This window comes from Heteronotia binoei, chromosome 8, assembly GCF_032191835.1.
Source record: "Heteronotia binoei isolate CCM8104 ecotype False Entrance Well chromosome 8, APGP_CSIRO_Hbin_v1, whole genome shotgun sequence".
Classification (NCBI taxonomy): Eukaryota; Metazoa; Chordata; class Lepidosauria; order Squamata; family Gekkonidae; genus Heteronotia; species Heteronotia binoei.
The window spans coordinates 105,141,996-105,163,392 of NC_083230.1; the positions used below are offsets into that span (position 1 = coordinate 105,141,996).

The following is a 21,397-nucleotide window of genomic DNA, read 5'->3' on the forward strand; positions in this document are numbered from 1 at the left end:
CAGGAAGGATTCCCTCTACTGCTAAGCTTTGGAGATTCCATCCTTCCTTCTGAAACACCAGAGATGGACACGGAGAGGATGAAGAGTTGGGCATCTGTGCTATGAAAATGGTCTTTGGACAGTTTCTTGGCTCAAAGTCCATCGGATCATGAGGCAGGACAGGCAAAGGGAGTGGTAGAGCCAGGGATGCCAAGTCCGACTCAAGAAATATCTGGAGGCTTTGGGGGTGGAGCCAGGAGACTTTGGGGGAGGAGCCAGGAGCAAGGGTGTGACAAGCACAATTGAACTCCAAAGGGAGCTCTGGCCATCACATCTAAAGGGACCGCACACCTTTTAAATACTTTCCCTCCACTGGAGATAATGAAGGATAGGGGCACCTTCTTTGGGGGCTCATAGAATTCAATCCTCTGGTCCAATCTTTTTGAAACTTGGGGTGTGCTTGAGGAGAGGTGGTTGCCTTGCCTGACCCACACGGATTTGTTTTTTTGTGTAGACGCTCCTAGCCCCAAAGGCATTCCTCTCATAGTATCAGTCACAACCCTGCCTTTCTTCTTATATAAAACGGATTCTTCATAACAGTGACCAAAAATAGATTAATTTCTGCCACGCTTAAGCTTGTTCAATTTCAAAGTACACTCAATTAATGAGAAGAATGCACCGGATACCACGACCAGCTTCCCCAAAACAGAAGAGCTGCTTATGCATGGAGTGATTTCACAGGGCATATAATGGGGGGAGGGAGGCAGTCTTCCCCAGATGTTCAGCAGATGTTGAGACACCAAAAGCAGGTTTTACAGATGGCTTGCTTGGAGGAGACACACAAATTAGGTAGGTGTAGCCCCCAGGATGTAACACAAATATGGTGCTTTGGAGGGGATGAGGGATGCTGCCTGTGTGGTTTGCACGAACCGGGGCCCCGGGCAAACCCTGCCCACCACTGAAGGACAATTTGGCCAAAGAAAGAAACAACGTTCAGGAATGTCTTCTGTATTTTTGGCACTGAAAACAGTGCCTAAGGAAGGAATTTGCCTTCTAATCTCAAGTCAGAAGCTTAATTTATGATAGCCACACATGATTTATTTAAAAAACAAAAAAACTGGGAACTGAAGAAAAGCTTTGTTTAACCGACACCTGAAAAGTCAGTTAACCAGCATCCCCTGTCCAAGTCACTCATGGACAACCCACTCGGAACTGCTGTCTTCTCAACGCCACCTTGCTGGTGGTTACAGGCACATGAGTAACTTGGGAGAGGTGGCAGTAAGAAGGCAGCAGTGCTGAGAGGCCAGTGTTGCAGAGTGCGGTGGGTCTTAGCCAGTTCCTGGGCATGGTGGCTGCTCAGTCAACACTACTGTCCCCCTGCCACCAGGGAAAAGCTTTGTTCATTGGCACACCTGATTACTTGGCAAAAAACCCCTTCCCCAAGAATACTGGAAAATAAAAGCTTTTGCAGTACTGGCCTTTACTATTCTTGCTCAAAAAAGGCCTTCAGATCATCCTTGATGTACAAAAAGATAAAAAGACTTCCTGCCAGCTAAGCTGCTATCAGAGGTCCAAGAAAGCACCCAACTTGCAAAAGTGTCCCATACTTGTCTCCGGATGCCTGTGGACTGAGCAGGTGCGTTCTCCTCAAATTTGGCCAGCAGCTGAGTTGCCATGGACTTCACTTTGTTCTGGTTCCCGATGGCGGCGTCAATTTTTCTCTCCGTCAGGGCACTCACCAGGGTCGGCCTCTCTTCTCTGTAGCTCCGGGAACTGTCCTCCTGCCAAAACAGTATACATTGTCCATTAATGCAATCCTTTATGGATCTTCTCCATACAGCTTCCAAGCACATATGCATTTCAACGCATACGCCCCTGTCAGCTTCTCCACAACACTCATCTTCCCAGACACCCAAAACTGCAGGGATAATATAGCAGAGATGCAGTTATCAGAGCTAAATGTGATCCAACTCTTGCCAAGTGTTTCGTACAAATGGTTTAGAGGGCTGAGTAGGATCTGGGAGACCCAGGTTTGAATCCCCTCTGCCTTGCTGGGTGACTTTGGGTCAGTCACATACAGCCTAATCACTATCACAGAGTTGTTGTGATGATGAAGTGGAGGAGGAAAGGAGGACAATTTAACTGTTTGGGATCCCCGTAAGGGAGAAGAGCAGGGCATAAACCAAATAAACAAATGAGGCAATAATAAGTTCTCACTGCCCCAGGTTGCAAATTCAGATGCTCACAACTCTTTTAGGAGGTGCTGCATATTTTCACACATTCTTGAAAGCTTCCAAAAGGCACAAACAATTTTGGGCTGTATTAACAGAGGTATAGTGTCCAGATCATGTGAAGTGATGGTATTGCTTTACTCTTTTCAGAATATAGACAAGCTGGAACGGGTCCAGAGGAGGGTGGCAAAGAGAGGTCTGGAGACCAAATCCTATGAGGAAAGGCTGAAGGAGCTGGGTAGGTTTAGCCTGGAGAGGAGGCAGCTGAGAGGTCATAAGATCATCTTCAAGGATGGTGCAGAATTGTCTGTTGGATCAGTCCAGCGTCCTGCCTCACATAGTGGCCAAGCAGTTCCTCTGGTGGGCCAACAGAGCATAGAAGCCGAGGCCTTCCCCAGTGTTGCCTCCTGGCTCTGGGGTTCAGAGGATGAGTGCCTCTGAATGTGGAGGTTCCACTCAGTCACCATGGCCAGTAGCCACTGATAACTCTATCCTTCGTGAATCTCTCTAATCCCCCTTTAAAGCTGTTTATTCCTGTGGCCATCACCACATCCCCTGGCAGCAGATTCCACATTTTAATCATTCTCATTCATGTTTTTAAATTGTCTCAGGAGTATAAATACTTCTTTTGTTAAATTAGCAATCCCCGTAACTCTGTGCTCCAGGCCACCTGGTCTGTATCCACTGCAACCATGAATTCCCCATGACAAAACCCATTCAAGACAGCATTGCTACAGGAAGAGAAAGACACCAGGGGAACTGAAATACTTACATCTTCTGACTGGCTTGTTTTCCTCCTCTTTCCTGAACCATCCAGGTCTTTCTCCTTTTTATCCTAAGCAAAGAAAAGGGGTCGAGGGGGGGGGGGGGAGAGAAATTGAGTGTCCATAACTCAGCCCTTATTCAGGCAGTTTCTTAGCAGATTTTTGGGACAGCAGCAAGATCTGAGATATCGTCAGCCATATTCTTGACCAGGCACCATGGTCTAACTCTTCCACTTAGCAAGACTTGAAAACTCTCTCAGCTCAAAGCGCGTCCTGTAAATCTTATTTGCACTTTGACCAAAATTAACAAGGCTCCACCTTGCCCTTTCCTTGTCAATATGCAGGAGCTCATCTTCCATTTGGGGAATCCAGGTTTCCACTGCCCCAGCACCTCCTGTGCCTCCATTTCATCTCACGAGCCATGCAATAATCCCGCAATGGTATGCCAACAGCTGATCCCAATGCAGGCACAAGCAACTGCATTCCCCCCAAAATTCATCTAAACCTCAAGAATAATATGACTAGTTTGTTAATAAGCAGGCATGGAGAATGCATTCACACCCTATCCTTTTTGTTTTCTTGTTTCAATCAGTTTTGTAATGGCTTGTTTAAATCTATATATATTCAGGTTTGCTCGTTCTTTTTATTGTTTATCCATTAAACTTGGCAGCACCCAATGCTGATTTGGACAGGGAAGGAAGCTCAAACCAGGACACACACCCCTCCACGCAAGTAACAGCATCAATATTCCTTTCATAGCTGTGCACAGAATCAGGAGGACACATACATACAGCTTCAAATTGGCCCATTAATTTTTTCATTGAACTCTGTATTCTGAGTTTTATAAATCAAAAGCAGCCAGCAATATTTTGATAACACCCTACCACTGCCTCAGTCACAAAAATGTAACCTTGTTTCTAAAAGATAAACGATCTTTACAGTATGCGCACGCCCAAGACCAATCTGCATCATCGATGGAGGTGCTGTTTCTGTTAAAGCGGCACTCAGTGCATCGGAGCAGAGACTTCTGAATGCGTCATCTTGCAAAAGAGTAAGAGCAACAAGCTGCCCAACCTCCAAGCTCTCTTGGTTGTGGCTTCCACAGGAAGGAATGATGCCTGATGAAGCTGGGAAGACTCTCATATTATAGTTATTCTGCAGAAGGTGTAAGGCGGAATTATTCAGGGGAAAATTTTTATAAAGGAAAGAGGGTTATAGTTTTAATACTTGTGGGGAAAAAGTAGTTTTCATTGCATGTTTACTGGACATATTATACTGTTTTTATTTCACTGTTCTTTAGTTTTGTAACCTTGCATTATAAGCTGCATGTTTTCTTGCATTATTCATTGCATATATTATACTAGCCTTTTTTACACTGTTTCTTAATCCTGCAATCCATCCTGAATGTTAATGAGAAAAACAGATTATAATTGAAATAAATTGGGAATCAGGAAGAGCAGAGGGAACAGCAATAGTTGAACATGTGTATCAGTAGGCAAATGTTTAATCACAGAAGAAGAGATTGGATTTATTCCCCGCCCTTCACTCAGAAAGGCTTACAATCTCCTTTCCCTTTCCCCTCCCCACATTGGACTGGGGCAAGAATATACACAGAACACTCTTTCCAGAGCCTGCTTCTTGAAAGAAGTTGTGACTACCTTTGGCATCCGCTTCCGGGAGATGCTCTGACCCAGTTTACTGAAGAAGGAGATAGGAGATTTGGTGCTAGCAATTAATGCCGCTTTCTCTTCGGCATTCAGTTCCAGGTTGTCTGAGAACAAAAAGCAAATGTTGTTACCGGAGGAGAACCAGCTAAATATCTACATTCAAGATAGCAAAAAGAGCATCCTTCCTTTTCACCTCAGCACTTCAATTATACACACCAAAAGTTTCAAACCATGCCCCCTGTGAAATAACATTGCAGGAAAGATTCTCCGCCCCCACCCCCCAAACTCTTCTAGATCCACTGGGTCGTTTGAGGCTTTCCCTCCTATACCAAGTCAGTGCCTGGCAGGCAAGGAGAATTGGGACTATTCAACAAGCACAATTCATTTATTTATTGCTGCTTATATAACGCCCTTATTGCAAGAGGGCTCAGGGCAGCTCATAACATGTCAATACCGCAGCAACTTAACAATTAAATAATAATTAAAATAACTATTAAATACAGGGCTGGAATTCTAGCAGGGGCTCCTTTGTATATTAGGCCACACCCCTGATGTAGCCAATCCTCTGAGAGCTTACAAGACTCTTTTTTGTAAGCTCCTTGAAGATTGGCTACATCAGGGGGTGTGGCCTAATATGCAAAGGAGCTCCTGCTAGAATTCCACTCCTGATTAAATAGATAAAAACATTATACAAGATCAGACAATTCCCTAGCCAATAGTTTGGCAACTGATGCCCAGCTAAGTGTGCTGATCCCATGCCAGGACAGGTGATGAACCAGGACAGAATCAAACTGGCCGCTCCTGGTAACAGTAAATACAAAAATGCCGCAGGCAGCTGATGCAAGGGAGGAAAATATCACCAGCACTTTTTTTAATGGCTAGACATCATCCACTGAATCAGTGCAGAATGCATCTGGCTTTCACAGCAAGCACAACTGAAGCTTCAGGCACCGCTATCAATAATCTATTTAGCGATGGAAGAGACAGCAGAAGCCACTCTGTTCCCTCTCAGGCAGCAGCCTCTTCCTTCTCCCAGAAGACCGCTGGCCAATACAGATTGCTTCTAAGGGGGAAGTTTCACCACCCCATGCAGCACTGCTCATTCTTTGTGTTAAGCCCCAGTCTCAGATCAGCACTGTCTTGACAAGTCCCAACTGCCAACAGCGAGGCCCAGCAACATTACAAAGATAGTAACAGTCAAATGGGCGGAGCCTGAGAAAGGGAATGGGGCTATGGCAATACAGGTAAGTCCCCAAAGCTTCTAAAGGCCCTTGAGCCAGCAGGCTTTCCAAAAACAGTCTTCTGCTTTTAAGAACATAAGAGAAGCCATGTTGGATCAGGCCAATGGCCTATCCAGTCCAACACCCTGTGTCATACAGTAGCCAAAAAACCCCAGGTGTCATCAGGAGGTCCATCACTGGGGCCAGGACACTAGAGGCCCTCCCACTGTGCCCCCCTCCCCAAGCACCAAGAATACAGAGCATCACTGCCCCAGAAAGAGAGTTCCAACTCTTTGGGTGAAGAAGTACTTCCTTTTATCTGTTCTAACCCGACTGCTCAGCAATTTCATTAAGTATCCATGAGTTCTGGTATTGTGAGAAAAGGAGAAAAGTACTTCTTTCTCTACCTTCCATGCATAATCTTGTAAACCTCTATCACGTTACTCATCACACATCATTTCTCCAAGCGCTTTAACCTTCCTTCATAGGGAAAATGTTCCAACCCTTTAATCATTCTAGTTGCCCTTTTCTGGACTTTTTCCAATGCCATAATATATTTTTTGAGGTGGGGTGACCAGAACTGTACACAGTATTCCAAATGAGGGCACACCATCAATTTATACAGAGGCATTATGATACTGGCTGATTTGTTTTCAATTCCCTTCCTAATAATTCCCAGCATAGTGTTGGCCTTTTTTATTGCAGTCGCATATTGTCTGGACATTTTCAGTGAGTTATATACCATGACCCCAAGATCTCTCTCTCTCTTGGTCAGTCTCCACCAGTTCACACCCCATCAATGTGTGTGTATAGTTTATTTGACTGGATACACGGCATGTGCTTTCGCTGCAGTGATTTGGTAAGAGAGCTGAACCATGGCACGTCACGCACACAGGTGTCTTATTCTGAACCAAATCATTAGTCTATCAAAGTCAGTATTGTCTACTCAGACTGGCTCTCAAGTAGAGGTCTTTCACATCACCTACAGCCTGGTGTTTTTAACTGGAGATGCCAGGGACTGAACCTGGAACCTTCTGCGTGCAAAGCAAATGATTTACCAGTGAGCCACAGTCCCTCTCCCTGAAGTCAGGCCCTGGTAAAGCTTCAGAGGGTGACGCACTTAAGAACAAAAACAGCTTGCTGACCACGGAAATGCCTTGCCCTTTCTAGTAAATAGACCCAAGGCTCCTTACCGTTGGAAGGGAGGGAATCCTTGAACATCTCATAGAACTGAGTGAGATACATGACCATGGACAGCTTGTCTGGCTCTCCAACTGATGCCATCTCTTTACCCGTCATGATGGGAGAGATTCCAAACTCCTTCTCAGCAATGTCAAATGCCAGCTGGTTATTCTTCTCTACGTTGTGTTCATCCAGAGAATCAAAGTCTCTGTGAAGTAGAAAAGACATTGATAATATTCAAACTACATGGGAGATAGATCCAGGTGGGCAGCCGTGTTGGTCCCAAGCAATTGAACTAAGTAGGAGTCCAGTAGCACCTTTAAGGCCAACAAAGCTTTATTCAGAATGTAAGCTTTTGTGTGCTAAATGCACACTTCATCAGACAATTAAATGGGGGTTGAGTGAGCAGAGTTACATATAGCTGGTGGGCAGTGATTAAGCACGCAAATAGTACGAAGTCAGAATCTATGACTAAATAGTATAATCCTCCACTTGCACCTGCTGGAATGGCCTTGGGTCAGCCATAGCTCTGGCAGAGGTTGTCCTTGAAAGGGCAGCTGCTGTGAGAGCCCTCTCCAGCACCACCCACCTCACAGGGTGTCTGTTGTGGAGGAGGAAGGTAAAGGAGATTATGAGCTGCTCTGAGATTCTGAGTGGAGGGTGGGATAAAAATCCAATATCATCTTCCATAATTAATAAATTGAAAGAACAGCCAATTTAGTTTAGATATCACTTGTTGTGCTGGACAACAGCATAGTCAATAAACATGTCAGAATTGAAGAGTGATGGTCAGAGTGTCACAGGCAATAAATGCAGAGTTTGTTAACTGCTCTGGCTCCTCGAGGCTGGGTTAAACTGAGAACATGTTTTTCTCAGAGGTGTAACTGTACAAGGTGTACAAGGGAGAGTTTGTGTTCTCAATAGTTCCCTCCAACCATGAGTCTTCAGGGTAACCCAGTAAGCCAGTTTTGTAGTGGTTAAGTGCAGGGACTCTTATCTGGGAGAACCGGGTTTGATTTCCCCCCTCCTCCACTTGCATCTGCTGGAATGGCCTTGGGTCAGCCATAGTTATCACAGAGCTTGTCCTGGAAAAGGCAGTTTCTGTGAGAGTCCTCTCAGCCCCACCCACCTCACAGGGTGTTTGTTGTGGGGGAGAAGATAAAGGAGATTGTGAGCTGCTCTGAGGCTCTGAGATTTGGAGTGGAAAGCGGAATATAAATCCAATATCATCATCATCATCATCAACCCACAAGCATCACTTTAACCTCCACCAGAACAGGGTGTCAGAACTTGAAGAACTTCAGACGATTCCAAACTTGTTACAAAGTATAGGATCTTTATTGAGAACTATAGTGCTGGAGGTACGAGATAACAGTAATGCCAGTACTGGCATTTGGTTACATTTTATGCAGTCAGAAGAGATACCATAAAGTCATCTTTCACACGGATTGCAGACAAGTGTCTCCTTCCCAGGCCCTGTTATCAGAAGGGAGGATGCTCTCCTGCTGTGAAGGCCAAGCGGCCTGGCTTCAAAAGGCCACCTGCAGATGTGGGCCCTAGGCTATCGGTTACCCTTCAGTGATCACAGAATATTGCCAGGCCCTGGGATCTTGTGTTAGTTGTTTACACAGCATAGCATGGGTTAGTATCAGGTTACAGCATGGAGTTGGTCTGGCTAACAGCACATAGGAAAAGTTACAAGTTCTGACACAGGGTCGTTAAACAACCTTTCCAGTAATCTGGACACCCTCCCATGAAAACTGGCTCTATTCTCCTGTTTTGCATTCAGTTACTTACATGAGGTCAGGGCGGTATCGATGGATAATGGCACACAACGCTAGGCCACTCTTCCAAGACATTGTAAGATCCGTTACGTTGACACCAGCATATCCATCCGTCTGCCTCTGGCACCAGCCTAGCAGTTTGCTGGAGCGAGCTACCGACTCTGAAACAAATTGATCAAGGTGGGTTGGCTGCTGTCTGTTGAGCTAAGCACAGAACTATTTCATTGACTTCAGATGTAACACAGAACTATGGTATAATTAAAGCTAATTACAGTTAGTGTGATCATCCAATTGCAAGCTATTCCACTTACGATGCACAGTCGATGACTGACAAAACAAAACGTGAATCTGTGGTCTGAAGCTGGAGTATTAGCCACAGTTACCATTAACTGGGTTTTGCACAGCTTATGAATACAGACATTCTGGCTGAGTCAGGACTTCTTGCCAGGCACTGTTTTCACCTACTTCCTGGCAGCAGAGATGCCAGGGCAGATGTCAACAGAAGCACCATTTGTCGAGCAAATGAGGATTTCAGTATTCCTTTGCAAGCCAAATCCTGATTTCTCAAACCAACCATACCCATGTATTAAAGCTGAACTGATCCTTTGTTATTCTAATGTTCACCATCAGGGGTGGCCAAACTGCAGCCTGGGAGCAACATGTAGCTCCTTCACACATATTGTGTGGCTCTTGAAGCCCACCCTGTCGGCCAACTTGGAGAAGGCATTTCTCTCTTCAAATCACTTCTCTGAGCCAAACCATCTAAAGTTGCTTTCTTTCCACCTCTTCCCCCCCATCGATCTGCCTCCCTGCCTTGTGGCTCTCAAGCATTTGATGTTTATTCTATTTGGCTCTTATATTAAACAAGTTTGGCCACCCCCATTCACCATTGTAATCTAATACAGAAGAAGAAGAAGAAGAAGAAGAAGAAGAAGAAGAAGAAGAAGAAGAAGAAGAAGAAGAAGAAGAAGAAGAAGAAGAAGAAGAAGAAGAAGAAGAAGAAGAAGAAGAAGAAGAAGAAGAAGAAGAAGAAGAAGAAGAAGAAGAAGAAGAAGAAGAAGAAGAAGAAGAAGAAGAAGAAGAAGAAGAAGAAGAAGAAGAAGAAGAAGCAGCAGCAGCAGCAGCAGCAGCAGCAGCAGCAGCAGCAGCAGCAGAAGCCTGGCTTCCTCAATTTAAAAAGTACTGCCTTCTTATTTTTAACAAAATGCAGGACAGCCCTCCCAAAAATGTACCACTCAAACTCTCTGATGGCTGTGATTCTGAATATAAAAATTTTTGATTTGAGGTTCTTCATGTGTGTGCACTTCAAAAGCTGAAAAGTGCAGGTATTGTTTACAGAACTGAGAAATTAAAAAGGGATCATTAGAAAAATTCCAATGGTAGATTTTGGCTCTCTAAACAACCTTCAAGGAAACGCCTCAGTTGATGCTCTTGAAAAGTCCATGAAGAATTTGAGCAAGCCCATAACAGCAGCCTGTGCATATTCTACTCCAAGAATTAGGAAGAGGACAGCAGGGAGAAAAGGCAGATAAACAACAAATGGGACTGAGCCGAGGCCTACCATTCCGTGACAGTTTTGGTGTTCTAGAGTTCACCAGATTCTCTATTTCCAGGTGAATATCTTTCAAGTCTCCTGTATCATACAAGTGACGCACCTGCAGGGAGTTCAAAAAGATTAAGCACATCTCATCGAGCTTCAGAATAAGCATGTTAACAGGAAAGGGATTTATTCCAACATGACATGATCAAACTGGAACCGAGTACGTCTTTCTACAGCACATTGCAAACACTGCATATTTTAAGAGATGTTTTAAAATAATATACTCAGAGTCTGCATAGAGTGCAAAGTTGTGACAACTTGGTGCTACGGGAGAGGAATTCACATGACAACATATGTATTTTTGCTGCTTCATCTCAATTTGTTCAACACATGACCACTTATAGATTTAAGATCTCAACAAGCCCTCTTCATACATGTGTTCTACCTTCTCTCTGATCTCATGGACTTTCCAAATAACTTTGCTCTTTTTGTTCACCAGCTTTGTCTCTGCCCTTTTCTCCGCTTTTTAAAAATGTACTAAACAAAATCCATACATGTGCAGACACTTCCCCTTCCAGACGGAGCTTGGTACTTAGCTCTCCTTATTCCCGCATATGTCATCCACGCAAAGCCATGACCTCCCCTGCTGTCCCAGCAATCCCTTCCCAAACCCCATCCAACATGCAGGGAACAGGCAACTGGAGATTCAGATACGTCAAAGGCCCCCACGTGAAAGGGGCCCAAGATTCACACTGCATTAAGGGCAATGCTCAGAAACAAAAGTAGTCACCTGGCTTGGCCGCAGAAAGTTGACATTGATGTTTGGGTATCTAGTTACAGGATCGATGCTGTACTGGCTGAAGTTTTTGCTCACATTCTCAGGGGTGGTTTGAGGCAGCAACCTATAGATGCTCTCTCTAGGAAAGAAGAGATGCCAATGCTAGTTTCAGTGATGAAAGACAAAGCCCACTGAAAGAACTATGCAGTCAGTTCTTTGCACAACAGCCAACTCGATGCAAACTCAAATTGCCTAGTCTTGTGAGCAGTATTCCCTCTAAGTTGAGTTAGTGTGAGCTAGCTCAGTTTTTTTAGCCTCCAGCTCACATATTTTTGTCTTAGCTCAAAGAAGGATGGCCCCAGAGCAAACTAATCTATGCAGAAGCTCACAACTCTAATGCCAGTAGCTCACAAAGTAGAATTTTTGCTCCACAGCTTAGAGGGAACATTGCTTGTGAGAAGCATAAACATCTGCATTGTCACTGGTTATCACTTTCATTTGGAGCCTGGCAAGACAAACAACTTTTCACTTCCACAGATAATGCAAAAAGCACCTTGAAGTTTAGAAGATTATATTTAGGTTTCAAGCATTCCCTCATGGATCTCCTTACTCAGCTTGAAACTTAAGTTTTCTATTCAACAAAACTCAACAGGAAGAGGGCTGATTCCTACAGCTCCCTTCGGCTGAGTTTTCCTCCAACACAGAAAAAAATTCCTTCAGCAAAGACACATTTCTCCATCATAAAAAAATTCATCCTCTGTTGGAACGAGTCCTTCTCCCTTGAAAGGAGGCTTACAGGAACAGGGTCCTAGAGCGAACCCAAAACGTATTAAGGCAGTCGACACAGGATAAAAGAGACCTTAGCTTTGTTGCACCAATTGCCAGTATAAAAAGTTAGCCTCTAAAGATGGCTTGGCAAGGACACGTCTGTCACACAGCTATATACGCAAGGGCCATCAATCAGTATTGCTACTGAGCAACAGCCCTGACTTGGGTTGCCCAGGCTAGCAAGATCTTGTCAGATCTCAGAAACTAAGCAGGGCTAGCTGACCTTGAGCTAGTATTTGGATGGGGGACTACCAGAAAAATCCAGGCCATGGCAAATCACCTCCAAGCATCTCCTGCCTTGAAAACCCTACAGGGTTCCCGTAAGTCAAATGTGACTTGATGGCAAAAAAAACAACAACCAACCTACTGAGCAATGGAAGAAAGGATGAAGTGTGGCACACAGAGGCAAACAAGTTCATTGTAATTTCAGTTTGGCTCCAGACCTGCTTCAGGTTGTTCAGAACTGATCAGGTAATGACGACAGAAAGGAGAGTTTGAGCCACCTGCACCTCACTGTGTCCTTCTTTCACTAGCTGTGGCCAGTTAAGCCTTCCACTGCCTGGTTTTTCTTCCCCATAGGGAAGTTCTACCTACTAAGGTACCTAAAAGAGATACAGACTCATAACCTTCCTGCACATTGCAGGACAAACATCAGCACATTTTTTTTAAAGTAATGTTCTTCCCTTCCAAGAAGTGTAAGCTTCTCTTTACCTCTCTGCAAGGACCTCCAAAGGACTCGTTCCCAGAGACCAGCTTCGTACCATCCAGGCAGAGTCCATGGCAGCAAGAAAGCCCCTGGCGATTCCAGTTCCCATTGGCCAGAATGGCTGCAAATGAACAAAAAAAGAGGAAGGAAGAAGATGATATTGGATTTATACACCACCTTCCACTCTGAATCTCAGAGTCTCAGAATGGCTCATTTACCTTCCTTCCCCACAATAGACACCCTGTGAGGCGGGTGGGGCTGAGAGGACTCTCACAGCAGCTGCCCTTTCAAGGACGTCTGCCAGAGCTATGGCTGATCCAAGGCCATTTCAGAAGGTGCAAGTGGAGGAGTGGGGACTCAAACCCGGTTCTCCCAGATAAGCGTCTGCGCACTTAATCACTACACCAAACTGGCTTTCAGTAGGAGTGTGGAAAGGGGGATGGGGAGAAGAAGAGAGGTTTGGAGGAAACATATTTGTAAAATAGTTTTAAGAGCCAGCCTCTCTCTGGGAGCCCAAGACACATGTCATGGAGGTTTCAGCATTCCCTGAACCCTAGGGCTAGCTTCCTAAAGTAAGATATATTGAGAGCCAATTTGGTATAGCAGTTAAGTAGTGGTTAGGTGTGCAGGCTCTAATCTGGGAGAACGGGATTTGATTCCCCACTCCTCCACATGCACCTGCTAAGTAACCTTGGACCAGTCACAGTTTCTGAAAGCATCCTATGGGCTGTTTTTGAATATTTATGAATGAAATTGTGAATATATTCTGAAATCTGGACTTTCATTGAGATTGGCTGGTTTGGAAAACACCATTTCACATAACGAACAGAGACTTGTAGTAGTTTAAGAATGTGCTCATTATTTTTCCACATTCAGTTAGTTGTAAATTTCATCTTATTCTGTGGAACTCTTTGGTTTTCCTTCTACAGTTCTTGATCTCAAGAGCAGTTTTCAAAAGAGCTCTCTCAGTCCCACCTACCTCATAGGATGTCTGTTGTGGGGAGAGGGAGGGAAGGAGATTGGAAGCCGCTCTGAGACTCTGAGTGAAGGTTGGGATATAAATCCAACCTCTTCTTCTTCTTCATTGTCACATGCTGCTAATGATTTCTGGCTGCATAACTGCAGGCTCCTCTCAGCCCCTGCCTTTTCACAGTGAAGGGGAGCAAGTCAAAACAAGAGGGAACAACAGGCATGGAAGAGACACAAAGGCATTCCTCCATTTCTGAGATGACTCTCCATGAATGAAAGTGCCGAAACTTCAGCACTTCCAATTTTGTCAAGATGGCTGCCTGAATCCATAATGCTCGTGTGGTAGCTCAGAAGCAACTCACAAGAGCACAACAACTACAGAACAGCCAGGTATGCCAGATACTGATGGGATTTAGCAACACTTTTTAAATATATCCTGCCTTCCTCCCCAGTGAGGACCCAAAGCAGCTTACATCATTCTTCTCTCCTCCATTTTATCCTCATGACAAACTCTGTGAGGTAGGTCAGGCTGAGAATGTGTGACTTTACCAAGGTGATGTTCATGGAGCTTCCATGAAAGAGTGGGGATTTCAACATGGGTTTGCCGGATCTTAGTCTAACACTTTAACCACTATACCATGCTGATTCTCACTATACCATGTGCCAGCTACCCGTTCAGCATAGATAAATGCTTCCCAATCAACCGACTTGTGAAGAAAAGACAAAGACTGGTTTTTATAACCTGCTTTTCTCTACTTTAAGAGCCCCGTGGCGCAGAGTGTTAAAGCTGCAGTACTGCAGTCCTAAGCTCTGAGTTCGATCCCTGGTGGAAGTTGGGTATTCAGGTAGCCGGCTTGAGGCTGACTCAGCCTTCTATCCTTCTGAGGTTGGTAAAATGAGTACCCAGCTTGCTGGGGGAAAAGTGTAGATGACTGGGGAAGGCAATGGCAAACCACCCCATAAAAGAAAGTCTGCCGTAAAAACGTTGTGAAAGCAAAATCACCCCAGAGTCGGAAACAACTGGTGCTTGCACCGGAGACCTTTCCTTTTTCTCAGAGTCTCAGAGCAGCTTACAATCTCCTTTCCCTGCCTCTCCCCACAACAGGCATCTTGTGAGGCAGGTGGGGCTGAGAGAGTTCTGAGGGAACTCTGACTGGCCCAGTCACCCAGCAGGTTTCATGTAGAGAAGTGCAAAATCAAACCTGGATTTCCATACTAGAGTCCACTGCTCTTAACCAATACACCACACTGGCTTATGAGTGAACATACTAAAAGTGACACAGGTGAAGACACCAACTTTCAGCCCAAAGCAATTTCCATTGGGAGATGCCTTTTGCTCCAGTCCTTCATTTATTTATTCATTTGATTTTTAACCCCCCCTCCACACAAGCAGGCTCAGGGTGGGTAACAACAGATCTGATTAAAAACAATCTAACGACATTGTGAAAAAGAAATTACACAAATTGCCAAATTAACAGCCAAATTTACCAGGTTAAAATTTCACAAATGAAAAATTCTGCAGATTAAAAATTTCAGACAGCAAGCATAAAATCGTTATCCTTATACCGCCCCACAACTGGAGTAAAACTGAAATAAAGATTTCCTTCTAATTTTCTCCTCTTAGTATCCCTGACAGACCAAGGTGTGCAGAAGAATGTTCAGAAGAATGAATTATTCTCAGTTATGTCATTAAAGGTTACTGGAACTGGAGTTACTCTCAGTGGGCAATTTTATTTTCCTTTAAAGATAAATTCTTTTAAAATTCTGTTTCCCTTGTCTCTTTTAATTTCTCTCCAGATTCCTTTACCTGCTCAAACACAACAGTGATCCTTTCAATGAACACAGATGAATGAACATACTAAAGCTTAGACTGCACACCCCCCCAGGATAGGGGCCAGCCCTTGTTCTTCTGTAATGCTCCGTAAACATTAACAACGCTACATAAATTCAAACACTGATGCTTCTTGTGATCTCATGATAGGCAAGGGATTAAGCCAAACACTGACTCAACAAACAGTTAACTAACCATGGTGGGGTGGGGGGGAGAGAATCACAACAAACCTCTAATAGACTGTCTCCAACCAACGCCACAAGTAGCTGGTGATGGTTCACTTCTCGAACCATGGCTGCATTCTCCGAGGCATACATGCACGTGAAGTCAAACATGGCCACGTCTGGCTGTCCGTAGTGGTTGATGGCAAACTCCAGTGATGGCAGTTGCTGGTTGGTTGAGAAGTCAGCTGCTTCCCTGGCATAGCTGAGCAAAGCCTCCTGGTCCACGTTCTCTCTCGAGAGTAGAAGCTCTGTGTCTGCATAGTCCTGCCATGCAAGGAAGGAGGATCAGGATCACATCACATCACATGAAACTGCCGCATACTGAATCAAATCGTCAGTCCAGCCAGGTTGCTATCGTCTACTCAGACTGGCAGCTGCTCTCCAAGATCTCAGAGGTCTTTCACATTATCTACTAACTAATCCTTTTAAGTGATGATGTTGGGGACTGAACTTGGGGCCTTCTGTATGTCAAACAGATGCTCTTCCACTGAGTCATGGCCCCTTCCCAGGGGTTGGTCTCAAACCTCCTAGGGGTTCTCCGCACAGGATCAGATTGTGAGGATTCACTGTCGCTGCAGTGGTTGGCAATGCAGCACAGTGTTAGCAGGCCTTCCATATGGCAAGTTTCCTCACTGATTTCCTGCCCCACGACCCCTGTAATGGCCCTAACACCCAGCTCCATGCCACTGGGGCATTTCCAGCTTATTATGGGCAACTGAGTATCGTCATAATTTTATTTATTTATTTATTTATTGTGTGTTTATTTATTTGTTTCAAGAAAAGAGGGAAGGGAAGGGGAAAAAGTACATACCAATGATATATAATATTTCTACTATTAACTTTACCTAATTCTAATACAATCTGTGATCTATTCTATTATAAACTATAATTAAGTTTGCATGTAATCCTAATTCCATCAAGAAGTGCTACACTTTATACATAATACCTGTACCATTTCCCCAAAAAATACTGCCTTCATAATTCTTTCTATCTCCCAGTCAAGTATGTATTCCTTCTATAAACTTGTAATCAATGTAAGATAAAGCACATAATACAATCTCTCCAGACCAGATTAGCCCAGTGATCCTGGAGTTTAATCTTCTCTTCCTCTGGGCATAAGCGGGAATCAATGGGGGAGTTGGGGGAGGGGGGGAGCTGTTAATTTCCTGCACTGTGCAAGGGGTTTGACTAGATGACCCTTGGGATGCCTTCCAGCTCTCTGTTTCTATGCTTCTAAGTAGAAAGCAATTTATCCCAGAATGCCTATGAGCTATATTAAGGGATGATGTCTGCTATCTGTGCTGTGTCTGTTTTACGTACCACACAGGACTGGATTTTTATCATCGTAACGCTGGATTCCAAACTGTTAGCTACACAGTGTATAAGAACAGTAATGTAATAAATCAAAGTTGATCTGGGTCTGATCTGTGCTTGCATGGGAACTCTCTCCATGCTACCTTGATTTCCATGGAAGAAAAGGAAAGATACACATTTAATAAATTAACTAACCAAGTCAAAAGACAGACTCTCATCCCTTGAGACATAGTTAAAGGTTTCACAGATACTTCACTCACTCACATGCAGTATTACGCCTTTATCCAGCAGGCTCTGCTTTTTGGCAGTCATGACAAAATAGTGGGTGTCATCTTTGTAGTAGACAATGTTCTCCAGATCAATGCCTGAGACAAAAGTGAAAACAGAGAGTCAAACAGTGCCCTAGTAAATACACAACACAAAAGTACCTGGCAGCAAATTGAGTTCTGCAACATTGTCCAATCACACATTACATTTTTATAGACAGCTTCCACAGGGGACTGGATAAACATATGGAGCAGAGGTCCATGAGTGACTATTAGGCACAAGGTATAGAGGGAATACTATGTCTGAGGAAGTGATGTTTGGATTCTTGCTGCCGGGAGGTGGGGAGGGGGGGAAGTGAGAGGGCTTCTGAAGTTCTAGCCCCAATGGTAGATCTGATGGCACCTGGGTTTTGGCCGCTGTGTGACACAGAGTGATGGAATGATCCAACATGGCTTCTTTTATGTTCTTATAGATGGCATATTATGTCTGTGCCAGTGATGCTCTGTGTTCTTGATGCTTGGGGGGGGGGGCAGTAGGAGGGCTTCTGGCATTCTGGCCCTGCTGGTGGACCTCCTGATGGCACCTGGGTTTTGGCCACAGTGTGACACAGAGTATTGGACAGGACGGGCCATTGGCCTGATCCAACATGGCTTCTCTCATGTTCTTACAGTGAAAACAATTTCAGCAACTGAGTTGACTTGGTTATAAAGAGAACTCAAAATTGAGATTGCAAGTCATGGTTATCCAGAGAGTCCTTCCCCACCCTTTCATTGCGCATTATTACAGCAACAGAGAACAGTTCTGAAGCCACACAGAGCCACAGGAAAACTAAGTAGAGGAAAGGCCAAGGAAGGGAGGTTACAGCCTTTTATTGGACAATAAGACCAGCACTTCCATCCTAAGGACATTCACTGAGTGAACTCTGGCCCTATAGAGAGATAGGTAGACATTCTCTTCTAAACAATTATCAGAGTTGTGAGAAGTCATAAAAATGACAACAGGGTGAAGCAGCAAGTGCACACTAAAGGAAAACCAGACTTTAGTTCAAAGTAAGTATGCTTAAGACTGGCTTGTAATTTTATCTGCAAGGACTACTGCGGTTGGGGAGGGAAGAACTCTGTCCAGAACTAGAAAAATATGGCAGGCATCTGCTCTAAGCAGCAGTATGGGTTACTGGGAGGGCAAGGTGTTGGCACAACAACTGCTTACACAAGATATCCTGTGAACAGCTGGCCATTTTAAATCCTCTGTGAGACATTCTGCTATGTGAAAATAATAAACAAGGATAGCATACTGTAGACCTTCTTGTTATTTTATTGAAAATGTGTCAAGAACTAAGAGTCCCATTTAAGGACTTTATCTGAGCTACAGCATGGGTCCCTATCAGGAGGTCTCTAGCAAGTCCTCTAAGGAAAGACCTGCCACACATCACAAGGTGGAAAGAAGCTTCTGATTGGAACTCTTGTGAGAGCTAGAAGAATGAAAGTAGAGGATAGGAGTACTAAGACAGCCAGTTCAGTTGTCCAAGGCGTGGAAAACTAGGTGCCTAGAGAAAAACAGCGATATAGAATTGGTTCAAAAGGAGGTTTATTATTATGTTAGCTATCAGTAGACCTCTCTCCTCTCCAATGGGGACCCCAAAGCAGCTTATATAATACTCCCCTCCTCCATTTCTTCCTCAGCACAGCAACCCTGCAAGGTAGGTTAGGTCTGAAAATGAAAGGTTGAACCAAGAGCACCCAACAAGCTTCTGCAGTAGAGGAAGGATTTGAATCCGGGTCTTCCAGACCTAGCACTCTAACCATTACACCATGCTGGCTCTCATTAGACATTTAGAATCATAAACAGTGGGGTGGAGTGTATGTATGCAAAGATTCACAAGCAGTCCATGGCAAAAGAACCCCCAAGAAACCATATGACACAGATGTGTGTTGACTGGAACATCTGCCACTGCTTCCATACCAATAAGAAAATACCAAGCCTTCCATCACATTATTATTTATCATATGGCAGAGTTACACACAAGAAGAACAATGAGTTGTGACATCATGGCTAGAACCCAAGTAAGCACCTTATGTTCCAAGAGCCTGCTTGGATGCTAACCACAATGTCCCAACAGCCTGTGAGAGAGCCAAGAACTCTCCCACTAGAGTACAAGCATCAGTGGAAGCCACATTTTTATGTGCACTTGGGAAAGAGGATCTAAGGCTCAGCAATGGCTCAGTGACAGTGAAAACTCCTCAGGAGAAGAGGAGCCCCGTGTAGCCAGTCTTGAGTTAACAGAAGCTGACCAGCAGGAAAATGAGCTGCAGGTAATCCACACCCTTACAGCACCACAGACAGAGGCTAAGACAGAGCTACAGGCAAGACAGCAGAGTGCACGCCTCCTCACACAATGCCAGCTGCTTGCTGATAACACAGATGAGCAGTTGCAGGATTGCTTCTGAGCAGCTGGATGCAAGCATGATCATTAGGTGCAGGGCTATAAAAACCAGCCTAGAGAGACCATTAGGTGTGGATGCAACGATTACAATAGATGCTAAGCCACCAGCTTTGCCTTGACTGAACTTCTGGACCCCATGATCTTGGATTGAATGACTCCACCTTGCCTGACTTCTGGCATCTGATACTCAAGAGACTGCAAGTCAGTGTCATGGGTGCTGGGGACCCTGCAGAGGAAGTTGAGCCTGCAGAAGAAACTGTGCCCCTGCCACCTGCACCAGTGCCCCTGCCTCCTGCTGGAGAAGAACCCAGCCCCCCTGCCTCGCCCTCTCGGGTGGCGCGTGTGCGTGACCGCCTCTGTCAGGACCTCAGGGATCGGAGGAGGGCGGCACGCTCACAAGCAAGACGCTCCCTGAGCCCTGAGTTTTGAGAGGATTCTGGCCATTCTAAGAGCAAGGATGCCTGAGTTGCAACAGGATCCTGGCTGCCTCTCTGAGCCAGCAATTAGCCCAAATGGGCAACAGCCAGCAGAGGGCTATATAGCTGTAGGCTTTGGGAGGAGGCTTTGTGGAAGCAACTAGTCATCTCCCTGACGTTCTAGCATCCACTCCCGCTTGACTTTGGTTTCTGGACTCCCTGACTTTGGCTTGTGACTTCTGGACTCCCTGACCTCGGCTTCTGGACCTCGGACCTGCGATACTTGTACAGTGATTTGGATTTGGCGCCTCGGACCCTCCTGCTTACTGGCTACAGACCTCGGACTGCCCCTGGACTTTACCTGACCCGGCCCCAGCCGTGACAGTCAGTACATAGAGATGCAAATCAACAGAGAAAACAAATGAAATCATGCAAGCTGAAGAGAGATTAAAGAAATAGGTAGAGTGGCCAGATTTCTACCCTTGGTTGATTTCACAAACCTGTAGCTTCTCGTAGATCCTGGAAGAACTTCTGGTTGAATATGAAGGCCACACCACTGATCTCTTCGACTTTGGCTTCCGCTGTGGTATTGCGGTTGATGAAGTTTGCTGTGATGGCGATTGCCAGCTTGCCTCGGAACTCTTTTCGCCGAAAGCCTGCATGTTGTATAAGAAGGGGCAACAAAAGCAGAACTCTGGGTCAGCTGCTCGCCTCGACAACAAAAGGGCTTGCTCAATACATGGGAGGGATTCAAACACTGTAGAAATCCTTTGAGAATATTAAGGGCTGTAGGGGCAGCGGAAGCAACTTGGTCAGAACCAGGCAGCATGCCGAAACTCTCTCTTGCAGAAAGGAGGGTTGCGCTCCTAACACAGACTCAGCACATGCCCCAATACACCCAAGAGACAGAGAGGCACACATTTGACCAAATATGCAGAGAAATAAACACATGTGTTGACTTCTCATATTGCATGCTGTTGCATAAGAGCCCTGCTGGATCAGACCAGTGGCCACCTAGTTCAGCATCCTGTCTCACACAGTAGCCAACTGGTTCCTTTGGACAGCCAACAACAGGGCATATAGCCTTACCCCTGATTTTGCCTCTGGGATTCAGAGGTTTACTGCCTCTGAACACGGAGGTTCCCAGTAGCCACCAATGGACGTAATACTCCATGAATCTATCTAATCCCCTTTTAAAACTGTTTATTCCTATAAGCAGAGTGAAGCACTCCTCAAAGTTGCTTCCTGTGTCAC

General features: G+C 45.0%; 1 protein-coding gene across 3 annotated transcripts in view; it reads right to left on the reverse strand.

Moving 5' to 3' along the window:
* Window positions 1-21,397, reverse strand: part of MICAL3 (microtubule associated monooxygenase, calponin and LIM domain containing 3) — a 172,517-nt gene that overhangs the window by 141,944 nt on the left and 9,176 nt on the right. For all 3 annotated transcript variants that reach the window (XM_060245797.1, XM_060245796.1, XM_060245795.1), the window contains exons 5-15: window positions 20,644-20,799; window positions 17,282-17,382; window positions 15,710-15,967; window positions 12,685-12,800; window positions 11,158-11,284; window positions 10,389-10,482; window positions 8,841-8,988; window positions 7,055-7,251; window positions 4,633-4,745; window positions 2,983-3,045; window positions 1,587-1,760 (exon numbers count right to left, since the gene is read on the reverse strand). In XM_060245797.1, the coding sequence (XP_060101780.1) occupies window positions 1,587-1,760; window positions 2,983-3,045; window positions 4,633-4,745; window positions 7,055-7,251; window positions 8,841-8,988; window positions 10,389-10,482; window positions 11,158-11,284; window positions 12,685-12,800; window positions 15,710-15,967; window positions 17,282-17,382; window positions 20,644-20,799 (1,547 nt within the window). The remainder of the gene's footprint in view (window positions 1-1,586; window positions 1,761-2,982; window positions 3,046-4,632; window positions 4,746-7,054; window positions 7,252-8,840; window positions 8,989-10,388; window positions 10,483-11,157; window positions 11,285-12,684; window positions 12,801-15,709; window positions 15,968-17,281; window positions 17,383-20,643; window positions 20,800-21,397) is intronic.